General features: G+C 38.9%; 1 protein-coding gene across 1 annotated transcript; it reads right to left on the bottom strand.

Annotated features, from left to right (window-relative positions):
• Positions 1 to 1,269: 1,269 nt before the first annotated feature.
• On the bottom strand, positions 1,270 to 21,312 carry LOC135207392 (GDP-D-glucose phosphorylase 1-like). Its single transcript, XM_064239122.1, has 5 exons — positions 21,233 to 21,312; positions 15,666 to 15,790; positions 4,799 to 4,945; positions 4,355 to 4,536; positions 1,270 to 1,402 (listed from the first exon to the last, which is right to left on the bottom strand). Exons 2-5 carry the CDS (start codon positions 15,666 to 15,668, stop codon positions 1,270 to 1,272), a joined length of 465 nt encoding a protein of 154 aa, XP_064095192.1. The 5' UTR covers positions 15,669 to 15,790; positions 21,233 to 21,312.
• Positions 21,313 to 21,875: the final 563 nt, after the last annotated feature.

Raw genomic sequence — 21,875 nt, forward strand, 5'->3', positions numbered from 1 at the left:
AAAGAAAAACCATAAGAAATGGGTTTTACAAATGTGAAACCTTGACACGTGATTGAGCAATAAACTGCTTCATAAGCATACACCCATTTCAATAAAAATATTTAAAGCTGACACCATTCATTTACACACACAGACAAAGGTGTCATAGATGATTTTTGATGAAACACAGCTGGGAAGTTTATTACGAACATTATTTGTCAATCTATTTGTTTTCCACGTTGTTAGTATGTCAACTTCACTGAAAGCTTATTAAATATTGAGAATCTTACCAAGTAGTAAAATCACTTAATTTGAAATAAAGCACAGTTCTTTTCAAATAAATGAAGTTCCATTACAATTAATGAATTGAAATGCCTACAAAATGCAGTCAATTCAATGTGTACTGCTCTCCAAATAAAAAGTCATTAACTCATGAAAATGGTGCAAATATATTATGCTGGTCAAAACTGGGGTCTTTGAGACTGCAGCATCTTAGATGCAGAGAAACAATGTGTCTATTGCCTATTTAAATAACAATACAATGGGAGACAAATACACAGAATTTTCTGTTACACCTTTCTCTTAACATTTCATTCAGCATACTGGAGATAGCTCTATACTCTTCTTGACACATATCTATATAAAAGACACCTTAATGGTAGTTCATCCAATACAGGTACTTTTTCTGGAGGAATCTTAATGCAACCAACTCATAATCAATAAGAGAAAATAAATAGTCAGCAAAAAACGTGTCAACTCATCCACTTTTTCATCTTTTAGATGTTTTAGATCTTAACCCCATTCCTTCTCACATTTTTATACTACAGTACATATGTGAAAAAATATTTTATTTTTACTGAATCTGTTTAGATGTTCTATATAGAATAATATGGGAAGCACAGTTTTTGTAATTATTAGTACTTAAGAAGTTATTTTTGTTTGTATGGTGTTTTTACATTGCATGGAACCAGTGGATATTCAGCAATGGGACTTTATGTGACTTCTGAACCACGTTGAGAGTGAACTTCTATCACCAGAAATACACATCTCTGACTCCTCAATGGAATGCCCAAGAACTGAACTCGCGGCCACCGAGGTGGCAGGCCAAGACCAAACCAACCATGCCACTGAGTGCCTTTAAGAAGTTATTAGATTTTGGAAATATGACACACTTGAAAATGTACCAGATCATAAGCCTTATCATGGAATGTGAATTTGTGACTTTTATAAATAGTATGAAAGACTAGTACTGGACTTTTACTATACACAATTTGTTTTTATTTACAGGCATTAAAAATCAGACTGTTCCATATTACTCACAGCAGTTTCCAAATAGAGATGATGAGGCAAATAATACATGTGGAAGTGAAGGTGATTAACAGATGCATATGCCGTTAAAGAATTGAAACCAACACGAAAGTCTCTGTAAATTAATAAAACATCACTAGGAGCTGCTAAATAAATATATAAGTATATTTACACTTGTACTGAATGACTAACAAAACTACACTATATAGAATCTTTGATGATTATCACATATAAACATACATCATCTATTTAAAAGTGTTGATAAATAAATTCGAAATTTGTAAAAGAAAACTTCTCTGAGTGATACATAAAACAATGTTATTCTGTACTAAACATTATCTGCAATGAGCAGTGAAATAAATTATCCAAAACTGGATTATCTGTTGCATAGCATGTATCACAGAATGGGAGTTACTAATTCACTCATACCTAACAAGTTACTTTCGGTTAGCTTTTCATGGATACATAATTGTCAAAGATTATCTGGTTTTCCTCCCTTCATTACCATCCAACAGATTTTCCACAATTTATGTGGTGGATTAGACTTTTAGTCAAGGAATTATAAGGCAAAGTCAACTGGCTAATAAAAAAACCAGATTATCATCAGCTTTCAGATATTATCCCATTCTGATTATCACTTATTTATGTAGAATTGTACAAATAAAAAAGCATCATTACCATATCAAAAGAGACAAGTTACTTAATTAATGTAATCAAATGAATGACCTTATGTAATTTGCTGCTCTCTTAAATTTTCAGCTTAAAACCCTAAAGGACAGAGTCAAAAGACTACAAACCCCGGAGGGCTCCAAGAGAAAATCAGCCTACTAAGAGACATAAATAAAGGAAAAGGTGATAAATAATTAAACTTGATGAAATGGAAACTAAAAATGATACACCTGAATTCAAGAAATATCGGCAAAAAGCAAGAATAAATTTGCGTTCTCTTACACATTTGGAGACTGGATGACTCCACAATTGCACTATGTAAAACTATTCCACAATTTAGCTGCAGCCAAAACAAAACTTGTATCAAAGTAGTATTAAACCTGATACTAGAAAAAGATAGACTTTGTATCAGCAGCCTACCAGTGGCAAAAAAAAACTTTAAGTAAAGAAGAATGCATGTTTGTCGTTGCACTGTAGTATATTTTATGCTCTAAACATATTGAACTCACTCTTTGTCTTCACTATGTCAACATTAAGAGTTGGCAAAGTAAACTTGACAGATGACATAACTCTACCCATGATTTTGAGAAGAAATTTGGCATGTCATCTACCCAAGAGTTTGAGAGGAAATTTGGTACCTGAAGACCGCACTGAAACAGTACTCCAAATAAAGAAGAAGAAAAGAGTTAATACACTTTGATATGATAGCTCCATTAAAAAACCATATGAAAATATTTCTGCAAGGTACCAGCTTTTTGAGAAACAGTCTGTATATGTAAATCATAAAGCAAATGCAAGTGTTCTAGATTAAACTAACACTCATACTTAAGAGTTGGGGAGGCTCAGATTCAAGCCCAAAACTACTCCATTTAAGAATAAACTACCCATACAGAATTAAAGATGAAATCTCACATATTTGATGAATCTTTCTTGTTGGAAGTACTTATGGGAAATTAAACTTATTCTTGATTCATCCAAGACAGTGGTACAGAATGCTCTAATCTGGAACCATCAAATTTTCAAAAGCCAGAGCTCAGAGAACACTAATTTTCAAATACCATATGAAGTGAAGACAGGGTTTTAATTGCATTAAACTTTGCTCTTTCATAAGTCCAAGTCTTTCACAGGATTTGCCAGATGCTATGGGTACAGTAACACAATTCACAATTGCTGGTCTGAATGCTTTAAAAACTTTAAATATATGCAGTCTCCTACAATTTCAGTATACTGGCAGTCACTTACAATTTCAGTATAAGTATGGTAAGTTTAATAAGACCATCAAGTCATCTTCATAAACTGGCACACAGCTTGTCCAAAGCATTTGGTCTTGAATGTGATGTGAAAATTAGAGAAAGGTAAAGAAAAAGTTGAACACTACTTAAATAGGAAGAGAACAAAGGGAAGAGATGAACTGTAAAGGCAGAAAGAGATGCAGCTGAGACAATAAAAAGAATATTTAGTATAATCAACAGTGAGTGATGCATAGTACAGTATAATGTAAAAATGGTATCCACCTATAACAGATATCTAAGAAGGAACAAACAGTATGGATGAAAAATAAAAGGCAAAAAATTATATATCTAGGGGTAAAAAGGCACTGTCTAGAATTTTAATCATCATTACAATGAAAGTATAAGAAGAAGAATGATAAGAAAGTAATAGTTAAAGTTATATGTGGTTTATATAAAAGAACTTAGGTGATCATGTTTACTATTTAAATATGAAAGTTACCAGAAAATTATGAACTTGATATTTTTCTCTACTTCATTGCTAGAAATTTTAAAAAATCAGCTTTGTAACAATCCAAGATGGGGTGACTGACATGCAGCTTGAAAAAGCAATAAATTATCTAACTCATAATAACAGAAATTAACTACAGTACTGTTATTAAAGTACTAAATATGGATACATACAAGATGAAAATATGACCACTCTTCACCCGATCTATGCATGTGTTGCCAGATATCACAAGATTCCTTGCTTTCATCTGATTTTTAACCGGATCCAGCTAAGCGCTAGAAATTATCCTGTTGTTAAGACTGAAGGTTTGTTCACATATGAACAATATTACGTATATTTCATTATGCTTTGAAGTTACTGAATTAGCTTTATTTACAAACATATCTACTTAACTATACAGTAGTTTTGTAAGTCATCCTCCTAAATATTCCTTATCAAACCCTGATCTCACTTACACATTACCTAATAAATACAACAAAATACTCAACAATTATTTTTACTATAAACAATTAACAATGACACCTGCCAAAAATTTAAATTACTACTTGCAACCTTTCTTAATTTTAACCGGATCCAACTAGCACTAGAGGTATTTTCCTCATACATATGAAAAGACCTAAAGGTTTGTTCTGTATCTGAACAAAATTAAACTACTTACGAGGACTGAGCCAAAAGAACAGTATGCAGAGCTAATGTCAACCCTTCATCCTCTGTAACCTGAGGCCGAAGCTGATCAAGATAAGGTACTATCAAGCTATGGCTGAAACAAATCGGAGCTGCATTGATAATCAAGCTCCCATGTAAACAGTTTTCATGTTCACACTTTTCTGACTGAAGATCCTGTTAAAAAAGTAAAATAATAATATGTACGCAAGTGTAAATCAGCTACGTATATCAGATAAATTAAAAAGCTTGCAACCATTTACTAAATCTATATCTAACAATGGAGCTAAAATTATGAATGAATGCATGAATCTTTGGTCACACACACACAATGTATATTGAGTTATCATTTTCTATTATAACAGAGAAATATATTCAGGTACAAATTTCCAATGTTACATGAGGCAAAGTGCTACAATCCTAAGATTCAGCATCTTACCTTGATGCATGTCTCACAGTACTGCATCTCCACTAAAACTTCCTGTGGCTTTATTTTGGTAAAATTAAATCTCTTTGGGTCACAAGGCTCTTGAATTTTGCGAAAGTCTTCTGGCCGTCTCCTTAATTTTGAACGATTTGCATTTAGCTGCAATTAAATAAAGCTCACATAAAACAGTCACTCATAAAATGTAGTGCAGGAAGTATTTAACATATAGAACACATTAATGTAAACTTAAAGCATTAAAGAAAAATTATTTTCAATTATATAATTCAAAGATGCAAATTATTTCTGTATTATAATTATTAATATAATAGATATGATAATGCCATTCTTGAAATGGCATCAATATATAAAAATCCACAGCTATGTTGAATCATAATCATACGAATATTATAAATGTCTAAAGTCGTGGACTTCAGATGTTCCCAGACTAAACATGATATTGTTATGATACAATAAAGTTTGTTCATACTTACCTGGCAAATATATATATAGCTGTATTTTCTGAAGTCCGACAGAATTTTAAAAACTTCCGACACACGCAGTGGTCGGCCAGGTGGTTAGTACCCATTCCCGCCGCTGGGAGGCGGGTATCAGGAACCATTCCCATTTTCTATTCATAATTTTATTTCCACTGTCCCCTGAGGGGAGGTGGGTGGGTACTTGATTATATATCTGCCAGGTAAGTATGAACAAACTTTATTGTATCATAACAATATCATTTTGTTCATGAAACTTACCTGTCAGATATATATATAGCTGAATCCCACCTTTGGAGGTGGGAAGGGACAGAATAGAAGGATTTTGGGAAACAAATGCATGCAGATGATTTACATCTTGGTTCCACCTGTTAGCATAGCTGGCTTCGTGGTTACTGCCACGTAAGTCTGCTTGTGCTACTAGAGTTGCCAGCGAGGTAGAGACCTATATAGCTGGTGCACTCCAGATGATCTGTCAACAGGGGCGAGACCACGACGTGACTAGACCCTATTGACCATACCATGAGGGCTAAGAAGTAAAATAAAATATATATATATATATATATATCACCACCTGACCAACCTAGCCAAAGTTAAGGTGTGTTAACTAAGGCTTAAGAGTTAAGAAGTCGCCGTTGTCGGCGACTCAACAACTAAATTAAGAGCTCTTCCTAACCATTTTCTACAGGATAGGATGAGTGGTACTTCTTGCCCCCAAGATTGTGTCTGCAGACACGTATGGCCCTAGCGAGCAGCAGATCTCATATGCCATCTTCACATCTCGCAGGGAGTGTGAAGTGAACACAGAGTTGCTTCGCTAAAACATGGTACTCAGGATGTTGCTGAGTGCCATGCTCTGTTGAAATGCTTCCGAGGCCGCGCCCTCACCTCGTGAGCATCAGATAAAAAGATTTCAAATCTTTGTGCAAACACAATGAAGGAGCATTTTTGAAAGAACTCCTTAACACTAAAGCCAGGCTGTTCTTCGATATGGGCAAGTCTGGTCTTTTTCGGAACACTGCAGATTGCCCGAATGACTTCGACTTTCTTGAGTTTTATGTAGATAAAACTTGAGAGACCCGACAGGGCACAGGACTCTCTCTGGCTCCTGCCCACTAACTTGTGCCATCCTTGCTTCCAAGCTCCTGGCCCAAGGACAAAACGGGTTACCATTCTTAGGCCACAACGGAAGGGTTAGAGAGCACACCGCCTTGTGTTCTCTAAAGCCAAAACTTGTGACGATGGCTTAAAATCTCACTAACCCTCTTTGTCGTATCTAGGGTGGTTAGAAGAAGGCCTTCCTGATCACATGCAAGAAGTTAACAGGTAGGAGAGGTTCGAATGCTTTGACATCAAGAACTTCAGACTACGTCTAAGTTCCATATTGAAAGCTTCAATCTGGACATGCACAGTCAGTCCGTCTGTACTAAAGTCAGGTGACCGACCAGTCAGACGAATCAAGGACAGCAAGGCTGTACCCTGAAGACCATAAGGCACTATTCTTCGCTGAAGGATGAGTGTCTGGACTGCCTGGGCGATTCAATCTAAGCAAACCTTGGGGGTGTATCAACGCAACCCAACGTCGTCAGCGAATCAACTCCTGACTCGAGCTTTCTGGTGCCAGGAGAAAGGAGCGAGGAGCAAAAAGGCGATTCAGTCCCGAAGGAAGAATGCCTGACAGTCCAACCTGGTCTCATGTTACACGATCATCGGGGGTGTATAAACGCAACCGACTTCGTCAACAAGAAACTCAGGGCTACTATATGTCGCCTGATCTCGCACGAGTGCTGACTCCGAGAAAACAGGTGAGACAAAAAGTAGATGATGAGCGAGGTTCGAGATTCCACAGAACTCAAAGATCGTGAAGGGCTTTGTTGTTTGACAGACGCAAATCTGAGCCCAAAGGCCGTCAACAACATATTTGCGTATTTCTTTAATAGTTGTGACTGCCAGCTTATCCCATTCTTCAGACGGAAATGGAAGACGGTAATCTTATTCCTGTCAACATCTCGATAGCCTGAACGTAGTCAGACTCAGAGCGGAGAGGTTATAGGTACCTTTCGAGTTAGAGTAGACCGACTCTCTCGGAAAAGGTCCTTGGAAAGTGAACTAGGAAGTATGTGACCTCTGTGAATCCAGGATCCTGAAGGCCAAACATGGGCGATAGCGTCATTGTCGCTCCCTGTGACGTCATAAATCCTCTTATTACATTTCCTAAGCGATTGAAAAAAGGGGAAAAGAAAAAAAGCTCTAAAAGCAAACTAAATATCCATCCCCGTTCAATATCATAGGATGGCGTTTAATGGTTACCGATCCCGGATCGAGAATAAGGGAGCAGAAAAGAAGAAGCCTCTTCGTCCTCAACATATCGAAGAGAAGAATGAAAGGGCGTCCCTAAAGTCTCCACAACTCTCAACTTACTTCTAAAGAAAGATTCCACTCGGAAGTCAATAGTTGCTGCCGTCGATCTAGACGATTCGTACGGACTTTTGCAATCCTGTAACGAACCTCTAGAGGATCGTTACATTCTACGCCTGTTGTTATAATAGGCTTTCTCGTAAACTCGAACAGGGACCGAGAGAAGATACTTCTTAAGAGAGCTGTGGAATATCAGAGTTGATCTGGACCACTGGTTCCCAAAACTCGTTACGAGGACTGGAGGGACTACCGAATCGCTTTTACTTCTTTCAGATTAAGATCCAGGACATCTGAAACCCTATCCAGATGTCCGGCACCTTCTTTCTATCACCTCAGGTGATAAACGCACTGAGAGATGTTCAGAATCATTCCTAGATCTTGAATAATATTTCAGTTCCCGGTAGGAAAAAACTGTGGACTGAATTGCAGTCTATTCGGGGAAACAACTTCTTCAGGAAGGAAATGGTCCCCAGCAAGCTCATCCATTCCCTCCCCGAGTATGCTTACTTCCCTAATAAGGCTGCGCTTTGCCTAAGCAGGAGAGCATATAAAAGTGCAATGTTGCGGTAGACTCGTAGTTCTATACCGTGCGGTAACGAGCACCGAAAGGATTAAGAGATACTCTGTTGAACATAGTAAGGCAAAACGAATGCAACGTTATTCATTCACGTAAGAAATCCCCTCAATCTTAGGCTAAAGTCCGTGATTGTAGGGCAGAGATACAGTTAGTCAGTCAATCCCGCAGGAGAGACGTAACCGCCAGCACAGAGATACGGTTAGTCAGTCAATCCCGCAGGAGAGAGAGACGTAACCTACCGCGCATGACAGCGCCCGATCTGTTACTGGCTCGGTTGGACTGGAGGACAGACACAGCGTGACAGCAGCAGCCAGCAGCTTACGAACGTCGTCTCTTAACTTTATGTCTGGGTTGCCAGCTACCCTATTCTACGAAGAAATAGGTCCGTTATTTTGAGCAGAAAGACTCCTCAAGCTGGTATATTTAAGCGAAACAGAAAACGCTAAATATATAGATGCGTTGTGTCGTCAGAACACTACCATACAACGGTAAAAAGATAAATCGGAAACTCCTGGAAGGCTGCAGGGAGTAACGATTAAATGTCCTTAAAATAGACAATAGACCTCTCGGTTGCCATCCGAAGAGGTAACTACAGCAAGCGTATATGACTTGAACCCAACCAGAAGTAAAATAACGCAAGGCAAAATATGAAATTATATCACAATAAAGTTTGTTCATACCTACCTGGCAGACATATATATAGCTGAATTCGGAAATACAGCTACATCATATCTGACAGGCAAGTTTCATGAACAAAACTTAAGAGAATCGAAGCAGTCAGCTCAAGCTTCTTATGTTACTGGACATAAGCGTTCATTGACGTAGTCTACAAGTCTATTTCTTGTACGAGTCTGCGAATGACGAATGAGAGCTCTTCCGAATCTTGTCAATAAGAGCTTATTCGCTTACGCAATATCAAGTTAATGAGATGTTTGTCAATGAGAACTAACCCATTTACGGGACAAAGAGATATTTTGTCAATGAGGGGATACCCACTTACTTGACAAAACGAAAGTATATTTGTCAATGGGGGAAAGTCACTGAATTGACAAAACGTAATCCAGGGAGTCAAGCATTTAATTTTTCCGATTCCCGTCTCAAACGAGGAAGGGCAAGAATCCTGTTAAGAGACTGGGCTTACGGCAGGTAGAACGACGATGTTCAATTCGGCAGCGTAGTCCCGACTAGAAACTAACAAAATCTATCATCTGAAAAACCCTTTCAGATGGGCTAAAAAGCTTGCAAAATTATCCTGGGAAGAGGAAGAAACTCTCCAACCAGCTTCCTCTCCCGTATCACAACTAATGCCTGCTAAAGCTTAAAATTTATTGGCAGTATGGCAAAGGAAGTCCTGTCTTGCGCTTTCCTGAAGAGCGTCCTTTTGATGAGTGCCTTTGCAAGAATCCCACTGAACGTTGCCGAGAGTCCTGACGTGCAGGACATCGAGCCTTACATACCCGTAACTGCCTTATCGCAAAGTCTTGACTGCGGTAGTGGCAACTTAAATTTATTGGCAGAATGGCAAAGGTTGCGGTAGAGCAAACGAGATCTTCCCTTGAGCTTTTCTTAAATCCATCCACCTATGCGAAAAGCAATATTAATTGACAGAGACCTCTTGAATTCACGAAACCCGATGTCTTGCTGGGTTTCGAAGAAGTAGTTGTCTGTTCACTTTAAACTTCCTCCGAAGCACTGCCTACTTCACATTCTTTGCAGGTGAGGTAGAAGGTATCACCGGAGGTAGAGGTAAACATTCTTTAGGCCCATATCTGAAACAAGAGCTAGAAGAGTTCAACAGAAACGTTCAGCCAGGCGACACACCTGGCGTGCGCTGGTGCACGCTCGCGTCCACTGGCGCGCGCTCGGCGTTCCACTGGCGCGCGCTCGGCGTCCACTGGCGCGCACTGGCGTGCACCCGCGCGCCTGGAGTCCATCCGAGCGTCCGCTCTCAAAAGCTTCCTGCTACTATGACTTCTCTTACGTATTTCTCGGTGGAAAGACGGACACGAGTTCAGCGACGTTCGCCTTCTTACTTCTCACTGAAACGCATAACGAGAGAGAGAGAGAGGACGTGAAGCGTCCTCTTCTATAAAGCTTCTATTTAGAGGGCGCGAGTCCTTCCGAAAGCTCCAACCCCTGCATGGGGAGGACGCTTCGGAGGACGAGAAGCAATCTTTCAGGATTCGTGCACGCGCACGCACTTTGGCAGTCTGGGGATTTTCATCAGAAACTGCCGAAGGCATGCCAGATCGGTGGGGGTTCCTTGTAACCCTCCTTAGGCTTTCGACATGCTCCCTCCCCGGGTCCTGGGAGTCAAGCAGAGGTCCCGGCCTAGAGGCGAAACGAGGCCGATCTGACGCACCCTCCACTACACAAGGGGTATCACTGCACTTCTGCACTTCACTTTTACTCTCTAAAGCAAGCACTTTCGATTCTAAGATACGAATCGAAAAGAGTATTCAGAGAAAGGGCAATTCCTCTACAGACACTGCTTAGGGCCCGAAGGCAACACTGCAGGGTTAGGGAGTAACAATTACAGAAGTAGCACTTCACAGCAATGAAGGAGAGCGAGCACCTCTCGTAGACATATTCATACCCCGTAGGCCATACTACAGGGTTAGGCAAATAAAGTCTACAGGAAGGTTAGCAGGTTCACTACCCTGACTTTTGTTACTGATTAATTGCGTACATACGAATCATACGTCTTCCTTACGGAAAAGACAAAGTCTCACACTCCTTACATGACAAATCTCAACAAAGAAGCAAGACCCATACCCCTCGTACATACCAAGTGCGGATCTACCGAAGCTTTCGGTAGCCACACCCTATCTTTGCAGACAACCCCGTCTGAAACTAGCCTAACTAGATTCAGATATTTTATGCAAAAATGAATCAAATTCAAATCAATTTAAGATAGCGTATGCCTAGCCACAAATCCCACAAATCCAAGTAAATAAATCAAAAGACAATTAGGATACTTAGCGGCAATGAAGTTTCCAAAATCCTAAGACGGAGGTACTGAAAACAGGTGTTTTCAGCACCAGCGACAGAAAAATTATGAATAGAAATGGGAATGGTTCCTGATACCGCCTCCCAGCGGCGGGAATGGGTACTAACCACCTGGCCGACCACTGCTGTGTCGGAAGTTTTTAAAATTCTGTCGGACTTCAGAAAATACAGCTATATATATATCTGACAGGTAAGTTTCATGAACAAAAGTCTTTTTTTCTGAGAGAGAAGAATAGTGATCTCACAATAAAGTACTAACTAGAACCTCAGGCACTATACATCATTCAGCTTTCATACTTTTTAAGAGGCTGCAGCACTATTAACAGCTTGGCTAAAACAATATCTGAACATTCTTAAAGGAACTTGGAAAGTCCATAAGACACACAAAAAAGCCTGGCCATTGGATAAAAAAGGGTCTAGAACCAAACCAGGGTAATAACTTCAGTGGTCTAAAAAAATCTTATGAAAAAAAAAAACTAGGTGTTTAGCAGTGTTAGCCTAGCATAGCTAAAAAGAGACAAGCGAACCGGAGCAGGAGTTGGGCACTTGCGATTCGGTGCTAGGCGCCAAAAAGCTGGTGCCAGGAGCTCTGAAGATGATCAGGCACCGCTACAGAATGGGTTCATGGCACTCCCTTCAGTCTGAAGCCAAGAAAGACTATCCATAAAAAAGCGCTCAGGAGGGAAGATATAATCAATCCAAAGGACAAAAGGACCGAGCACATATGGCTTCTGAAAGCAGCTTGTTGATCTTGGTAGATGGCTGAGGCTGGCAACAGTTGCAAGTCTCCTGTCTTCTTAACCCCTGCTCCTGATTTTAAGACAAAAAAAATCCTTACTCCAAAATCTTGACAAGAACTTCAACAAGGAGAACTAATTCCATCTAAGCATCAGAGGGAGTACAGACAAAAAACATTTGTTTTGCTCCCTTAAAAGCCAGTCAGGCTCCCAACTCCCTGTAGATGTGACAGCTTTCTTCAACAAGCTCATAAGTTTGTCCACCAAAGTCCTGTCTGCAAAGACCAGTGCTTTGACACACATTTGATGACACAAAAGGGCCCAATTCCATCCATCTGGAACTCTAGGCAAAAGCAGAACAGGTCGAAAAGAGGCAAAACCGCCTGAGAGTGATTGTATGGTATTCATGGGAGGCAATCTGATACTGAAGAATGACATTCGATGATCAGAGACTAGAGTCAGCCACTAGACGACCGAAGCTAGGCTTCCAATTGGAAGTAGCGCGATGAAAAAGAAACAGTGGTATGTTCTTAAAAGAGGTGTCGAGCTCGAGCTAAAGAGAGATTGGTGTTATTCAGTAGTAGTATAGCACCAGATGCCTGAGATGGTAAAAGGTGATTGGGCGCTATCAACTGCTCTTGGAAGCTTGCGCACTATCGGGCACTCTTGGAAGCTCAGGTGATATCGACCACTCTTGGAAGCTAGGGTGTTATGGAAGTCGGGGGCTTATGTTCCACTCTGAAAAGCGCCTCTTCAATGACTGAGATTCACTAGAAAAGTGCCATTGGTGCTTAGTCTACACTGGAGTGTCACTAGATAAAAGCACAACTCTATGGACACCTTTCCAATGGCTGTCCATTGACACCTGCCGACAGCAGGCTTGACTGAAGGGCAAAACCCTTTCATCCTCCCATGGACCGATAGTATGTCTCCTCCCTGGTTTAGGGGAGTCTGACAGGGACTGGGTTTAGAACTGATAGGGCCAGATAGCAACCTCCTCCACTACACATCCAGTAAGATTCCTTTCCAGGGGCTGTCTGTCAATACCTGGGACTGGCAACAGGCTCAACTGAGGGGTGCCTACCTGTGTGTAAACAACAACACCCCCCCCCCCACCCATGGCCTTCCAGTAAGTCTCCTCGCAGGTTAAGGGGAGTATGACAGGGACCTTTGACTAGGAGGGATGAATAGACACCTCCTCCACTTCACAACACTTCACTTAATAACAAGGTTAACATTAACGCAGACACAAGACTGGCAATGGCACAGGAAGGAAGCAAGGGAGCCAGACACAGGAGCAAGTGAAAAAAATTTTTGAGGGCCAGTAGAAGGAGAGAAATTTCTACAATAAGTACATTTTTCTCTACATGTAATATATTTTTGAGGAGGAAGATATATACTACAAAGCTTACAAGACTGCTGTTTGTGTGCATTTATCACATAAACTGTTTCCTGACCTTCTGCAAAAAAAGCACATAAACTGTTTCCTGACCTTCTGCAAAAAAAAAAGCAAAGTATAAAATACTAAGCACATGTCTTTCCCCACTAAGTATACTGCCCTTACACTTCCCGTTCTCTGCAAGTTAAAGTGTAAGACAATGATCCATTAATCCTTTACCAACAATAGAAGTACACAGCGTACCATTATACAGGCATATCTCAAATCCTAGCAAATGCTATTTATGCATATCATTACTGAAAATATATGTCCAGTGGCTAACACAATATTAATGTTTAGTATGCTACTCAGAAACGGCAGTTAACCTTTACCAACCATAACTGAGGTACACCAAGTACCATCATACATACATATCTCAACTACTAACACAAATTATTGAGACATGCAGATATGCATTTCATTATGGATAATAAATCAGACCATTAGCGAATACAATAGTACGTATTACGTTTATTACGCTACTTGGACCAGGAACGTTAACCTTTACTGACACTATTTAAAGTACCCAGAGTACCATTATACAAATATATCTCAATTCTTATCAAACATTATTGAGACTTGTACATATACATTTCAATACTCAAAATATTGGTTCAGTAGTGAACGCAAAATCTACGTTTGTTACAATAATCATTAAACTAGGTAACAAACACAAAATTAAGTTTCTACGCTAATAAAGATAGGAAAGTTGACCTTTACTGACAAAGCTTGCTCAAATCTATCAGATATTAATTGAGACTCTCAGATATGTGTTTACTACCAAAGAAATACTATTGGCTCAGTAGCCAACACAAAAATATGTTATTACTACTTTGTCCAGTAGAGGCAACAAATGCAATGTTTACATTATTACGCTACTTAATTGTAACATGTCTCACATGTCAGTAGTAGTTCGGCAACAAATGCAATGTTTAAATTATTACAAGGGTGGTAACACGGTAAACTACTCTACTGCAGCAAAATATGAAAACTAGAATCAAGCCCCTTCATAACAAAACAAAATACGTAGTATTTCCCTAAAAGCTGAAAGCTTGAAGACTACTAGAAATCAGTGATAATCCTTCACCGAAATCCAGTCTCTGACCGGTGAATTTAAGAACACAGCTGCTATCAACACTTGGTGTTACCGTAACATCGGCAGAAATAGACTAAGTTGTCTGCTAGTAATTCTTGGTATTCCCATTAGTGGGCAAGACCAGTCACCTGCACTAAATCTGTGAAGCATTACCCAGAAATTTTTTAGTTTTTAAGCTGCCGAGGCAAAAAAATTGTTAGCTATAAAAATAAAAGTTCAAATTAATAATGATGAAAGAGATTGTTAACAGCTAGGAGTGTCAAGAGCAATACAAGAATACAAAATACAGGCAGTTCGCGGTTATTGGCGATTCGGTTTTATGGGGCTTGCCTAGTATACTGAAAATCGGGGATTTCCAGATATCAGCACCGATAATAGTTATGGCACTGATACATACCTACCTAACAGAGGCCCCATAAACCAGCTATCAGCACCAAAATCCAGTTATCAGCGCCATAAGCTCCATTTTTGGTTATTGGTGATTTTCGCTTATCAAGCTGTCAGAACAGAACCCTCGCCGATAACTGGGGATGCATAGAAAAAAGTACTAAAAAATTTTAACAAATTGCTCAAAATTCCAAAACATATTTTGAAAGCCATTTTATGATAATGCACTAATTTCTTTATCCTTAACAGTTGCTTACATGTATGACTTATTACTGCATTAACTGTACTGTCCTCATTATGTATACTAAGAGAGCCTTTTACTACTCTATGGCAGTTTGTTTTTCAAGTACTACTGAGAAACAGTGGAACAACCAAAATCCTGAATGCCTTACAACACAATCCGTTACAACAGTAAGAATAATTCTGAAAAGAACCTAAAAGTTTGATATTCACCTAGTGGAGAAAAGGTGAACGAGACAGTCCAGCCACATTAGCCCCGCATTCTTTCTTGAATGCTGACAGTACCTGATTGGCATGAAGATGTAAGATATCTTTAACAGTAAACAGGATTCATCCCAAATAATATTACATACCTGAGAAACTATGTTGTATTTCCCTGGTACAATCTTGGTTTGTACATCATCTGTTTGTAGTTAAACACACCAGCATCACTTGCTTCTTCCCATTTAGTGGTCAGGATTGAGTCAAAACTAGATTTCTTACCATTATTGTGGCAGCTGCTAGCTGTATAAGCAAAGTCAGCACTGGAATACTTGTAAAGAAGAGCACCCTTCTCAGAGGAATGATTCACACCATTAGTTTCCATTGTTGATCGTTGTAACGAATACCTGAAATTTTGAAAAGAACCTATTTCTTCCTACAGTATATCAAATCATAATTCATCTTATAATTATCATATTTCCTAATATGAAACCATCCACTTTATAAAAAATTGAAGTAGTTGACCAATATGGGCCCTTAAGTAAGGATTATAGATGATGTTTAGATGGAATTTATGTAAGGTATTCTAAAAAAAATAAGTGAAAGGAAACTGACTAATAGGTATATAATTATACTTGTCAAGCACAAAATTAGAGCTATCTTCTATTAAATGGTGTATGTACTAAATTCTGTAGGTGTGTCATGCTATAAGATTGCACTGGTAATAGTGATTGAGCAGGTATTGTATTGAATGAACTTAGAGCCCGAGAGGACCTAAAGACCAAAAGCCCTAAGAAGTGCGATGGTTACTTAGGCACATACGGTACAACAAAACTTGTCAGTAAGGAAAGACAATGTGCACTGTGTAATATAAACTACTACTACTTCTCAGCTTAATCCCCAGTTAGGGCTGCTATTTTTAATGAGCCTTTTCCAGGTGTTTCTATCTTGTGCCCTCCTATTGCCTATTCCTTTATCTCTTGTGTATTTGTAACACTCACTGAATATCTCATTGAATTTATTTTTGTAGATTTTTTATAGACAGCTATCTTTCCTGACTCCAACCCTCCTTCTTTATCCAGGCTTGGGAAAGATAAAAGCATAATCACTACTAAAGATAGCAATGCAACACTTATCAAACGTTGATATATGGTAGGTGAAACTCTCATTCCCTTACAACATCGAATGTAAGTGGTTAAATAGCAGCGTAGCCTTCTAACAGTCACTTCATCCTTCACATCACTCATATTCAGTCACAAAGGCTGCTACTATCTTAAAATAATCCCAGTTCGTTACTTAGACAAGAGTATGAGTTATCACAAGGGATATATTTATTTACATGTATTATGAATGCTTTGAAGGGTAAAGATTAATTTTTTGGGGCTCATTCAGCATAACTTACCACTTTTACTAAAGATGTGGAAACACAAATATGGAAAATGTCTAAAATACCACTAACTGTAAAACAAGCTACCACAGAATAAAATACTCTCCAAATTTGAACATGAAGTGAAAAACTGTGCAAATATGACATTTTTATGATAAAATACAGTTGTATATACACGTATACTACTTACCAAGTAATTACAGAGCCATTGGTTCCTAACCTATGGCTGCTTAAAAATTCAAAATTTGTGTGGTGGGGCTTCTATCGTTTATTTGTAGGTGACAAGGTCCTGTCCACTATCCAGGACTTAGAGGAACAACCTAGCAGAGAGCTCAATTCGTTTCATGCTCTAATGTCCATGTGAGGGAAGAAGGGTGGGCTCAGATCATGTAATTACTTAGTAAGTAATATATAGGGTATATAAAACTTTATTTTATTATAAAAATGACATTATGATAAAATAGTTTTACATATACTTACCAAGTAATTACAGCATTTGCAAGTGAAACTGTAAGCAATGTAATTACTTGATACATTATTAATATAAAAATGTAATTTTTATATAAATAATGTATCAAGTAATTACATAACTGATTCAACATTTTTAGGAGGTGGGAAAAGCATGGGACTTATTATACTACAAAGCATAAAGTAAATAATGAATTTGAAACAGAAAGGTTGCTATTATTAAATACATGCTTTTTGTTGTTTCCTTACCTGCTGATAGAGCTGCTGCAAGTAGATAATACCTTTGGTCAACGCTTCTCTTAACCTGTAGTGGACGTTGCAAAGTTTAAAAGAATCCTTTGCAACCCAAACCATTATGAAAAACAATACTGGTGGGTACTCTAGGTACAAAGTACCCCCAGGCTTCCCAAAGACTCAAAACTTTAAGTCAAGGCAGGTTTGTAGCAAAGGATAAAGGTCCTAAAATGTTACAATTTTCAAAAACAGCCTCAATGTCCTTGAAGTAGTGTGACGCGAAGATAGACTTGCATCTCTAGAATGTCAATTGCAAGATACAGTATAGACATAAATCTAAATGATTAGGAAGCTGCCACTGCCCTAATTTTGTGAGAATTAACTCTAACTAAAGGAAAGGTGTCCTCCTGGATCTGAGAGTGGGTTTCTTACAGAGCACTACAGGATGCTCGACGATCCTCTAATCTTTTCTGTCCTGTGAAGGTAGTATACCTGGGAGACATATATGGACAAAGGAGCCTCTCCTCCTCTGGTCCTAAGACATTCATAAAATTCTTGATAATAAAAGATCGAGGCCGGAGCTTGGACAGATTATCGGTTTTAGCAAGGAATCCAAGAGACAGTGAGCAGATTGCATCCCCTTGCACAAAACCTACTCCCTTGTCCATAGCCTGCAACTCACTGATATGTTTGGAAGTAGCCAGAGCCACCAAGAAGAGTGTCTTCTTGGTGAGATTCCTCAGTGAGACAGATTACAGTGGTTCAAACTGAAGACCTGAGAGTCATTTCCGAATGACGTCCAAATTCCAAGAGACATTGGACGGACTTTTTTGCTTTGTTGTCTCTTTGTCGTCTCAAAGGATTTGTTTGGGTCGACGATGTCTTGGTTAGAGGACAGATACATTCCTCTATGTTTAAAAACTGAGCTGAGTATCAACCTATACCCTCTGTTGGTAGAAGTCGATAATTTCTTGACAGACTTCATGAATAAAAAATCAGCTACATTTCTTATTTATAGATATTTTAGAAGAAGAGATGTTATGGCAGCTGCACCATCTTTTGAAGACTGCCCATTTGGACTGTGTAGAAGACATTTGCCTGCACCTCGCGATTGCCTCTGCAGCCTGTCACGATAAACCTTTTGCTCTAACGAGGTGCCTGACAGTCTGAAGACTATCAGGGCCAGAGTGGACAACCTTGGTGGAATCTGAGGAAGTGGGGTTGTCTGAGCAGAGACCGTTTTTGTGGAAGGAGTCTTGGATAATCCACTAACAGCCTAATCAGATCTAGAAACTACTCCTTGTTTGCCAAAAAAGGGAGAGACTAGGGTCATGGAGGTGCCCTGATGCATTGACAACTTGTTGAGTACCTCTTTGATCATCCTCATAAGTGAGCGAAGAGGATGAAGTTTCCCTACAGTAAACTCTCTTAAGTAAGGAGTAAGCATAAATGTCAAATAAATATACTGTAGTCCCCTTACTATTAAAGGGTGAGAGTATGTGATAAAGATGTATACTATACTACATCCTTGCCGCCGACCCCTAATACACAAGGGGAAGGGGCTAGCAAGGCTTATCACAATAAGTGGGTTTGTTTAATCATTAATATCAAACACAGTAAATTAAAAACATAGTATAAACAATAAAAGAAAACTTTCCACCAGGAAATCGTGATCAACGGCTAGCCAGCAAGAGCTCACAAACATACATCTTCATCACATGACTGCCAAAAGCCAATTGGGAATGTTTATATCTGGGTAGGCGGGACTCCCTGCCTACCGGACAGTAGTTACTGCCTAATCACCTTGCTCAAGAATTTTAATGGCTGTGTTCCAGCTCCGTCGTAAGTAATTCCTACTGTAAAGGAAAGAGGGTTTGTACATTGTATAGGAACAAATTATAATTTTCTCATCAGACTTTCCATCTTTGGGGTTACATGTAAAATAGGTTCTCTCCAACCTCTAATGTCTTCAATTTTACTAGTTTTCTCTCTAATTGTTCCTCACTCTTTCTAGTAACTGGTCCAAACCATTTCAGCCTATGAGATCCCAGGAGCCACAGGCATGAAGAGCAAGGCAGCCTGGCTGATGTTACATTAGGACCTATCCTTGTAATTACTGTACCACTGCCACATAGTCATGATTTTTAATTACTTTCTCTGTGATTTTACTGATTACACTTAGTCCCCATTTATCAGGCATTTCTCTTGTCTTTTTGGCATATTTTACCAGGCATTTCTCATGTCTTTTTGGCACATTTTACCATTTCTGTTGGTGTAATCTATACTATTCATTTTCGGTTTTCTCCCTTATCCCTCCTACTCAAAACCAAGGTTCCACACAAGGATCTTCTCCACAATTGTTAGCTGACCTAAAAGCATATATGTGTAAATTGAAAATACAGAATAAATGAACTAAACCAACAATAAAAACCAGTTAAACAATACAATAAGCTGTTAAAAAATTGGTAAAATTTTATAAAATTTTACTTTAAACCATTACCACAGTTTGGACTTGAAAATATAATTTTATTACATTTCAATGTGTGCTTTCAGTATTTTAGTCATTCATTTCTTTTGTGATAAAGTTTTCTTTTAATATCAGCACCACTGCCATGTATAGTACCAGCTTCATTGGAATGAATAGTAAAACATATACAAAAGGCAGTAGGGTAATGACCGAGCAGCCACTGATCTCGGTGTGCGGCCACCTTCTTGAAAAAGTACTTTAATTCGCTGCCATGATTAACAGTAAAGAGTTGCCGCCCATCCTGGCAGCACACAGAGACCTCTATGTTCCTCTATAAGCGTTTTCTCCTAAATCATGAAATATAATGGCATATAATTCAAGCGCTTTTTCAGAAGTGGCTGCATTCCGAGAGAGGTGGCTGCTATGTTGCTGTACAGTCATTTACCCTAGGCATAAACATCTCAGGGTAATTCTAGGCAATAACTCCGCACAGACTGCAAGGAACATTCCCATGAATATGACAGCCACTAGGGTTGGGGGCGTCAAGTATTTCCCGCCATGTTTTAGTACTAGCCCCTGACTGTTTAAATCACAGTCAACCCACAAAAATATAAACAGTAAATTCTTAATTAAAGTCCAAATACTAAAGGAAACTGTAATTTTCAAGGAAATACCCGACGCTGAGTTGTTACCTAGATCTACCCATCTCAGTAACAGTGAATTTGAAATATACTAGATTTGAGCATTAATTTCATAATCATGTTTAGGAGACAAGTTCACAGCATAAAAACTCCAATTTCAAATACAGTAAAACAATGTTAAAACTGATTACCCTACATGGTTTATACTATGTCTGGCATGAAACCAAGTTACTACCGGGTAGGTAGCTAAACGTTAGCAGTCCTACCTAGGTAGTAGCCTAGTACTGCAGGTAGGTAACTGTTGGGCTGAATTTTAATGTCTTCCTTAAGAGCTTACGCTAAGGAGTTAGAATCGAGTTAGGTTAAATTATGATTGTTTAACAGCCACATGCTTGAGTATTTAATGAATTGGAATGAAATCTCCAATAGTCTTTCCCAATTAGCCTACTGGAAGAGTAAACTTAGCAGAGCAAGCTCCCGGTGAATACTTCTTGTTGGAACTACCTTACTACACTCTAAAGATTAATAATTCAGGTTTTAGTTGCAGACCTGTAATGACTAATAAACTTGCCCAGGTTAGTGATGAGTGTCAACGACCGAATGAGAAAAAGAGGGTTAGGTAAAAACGGAGAGAACATTAATCATAAATTACCAACGTGTCAAACTTTGACGTTTGCAGCCTAGTAGTAGTAGCAGTAAACGTTATACTTTGTAACTGCCTCCTATCTCGACGATCGTTGCAGTTTCCATGAGTTTGTCTACCTTAAATTTTCCGTGATTTCGTATGCTTTTGATAATTGGTTTTTATATTTCAGATTTTATCTGGTTATAGATCTGTGGACAGTAATACTGTACTCCTATCCCTCCATGTCGTACACCGAGCTACAAAACAAGAAATGGTCAGAATTCTCAGCTTCTCTTATGCTTTCTTTTTTGTCAGGCGTCCATGATTTCTTTCTATAACTCAGTTGTACTTAGATTTAAGTTTCTTTCATATATTCATTATTTTTCAGAATCTATTAGGCATTCTTTTATTTCATATACAGCAATGACAATACACTGCAGGACTATTGCTTTTACTACTAGCTCTTTCTTGCTTGATTAATTCCATGGTTTCTTATGGTGACGCGCGGGCGCGCACACACACACACATCAAATTAGCCTCAGTGATACTTTTCAGTACCGCCTCCCTATCAGTAACCAATTATACCTTTTACTTATGATGAAATTTGCCAGGTTACCTTTTGCTGTGTACCATGACAGCCACTGCAGGCACCCTCTAGTGTTTCGTTTTG

Source organism: Macrobrachium nipponense, chromosome 32 (genome assembly GCF_015104395.2).
Source record: "Macrobrachium nipponense isolate FS-2020 chromosome 32, ASM1510439v2, whole genome shotgun sequence".
NCBI classification, from domain to species: domain Eukaryota; kingdom Metazoa; phylum Arthropoda; class Malacostraca; order Decapoda; family Palaemonidae; genus Macrobrachium; species Macrobrachium nipponense.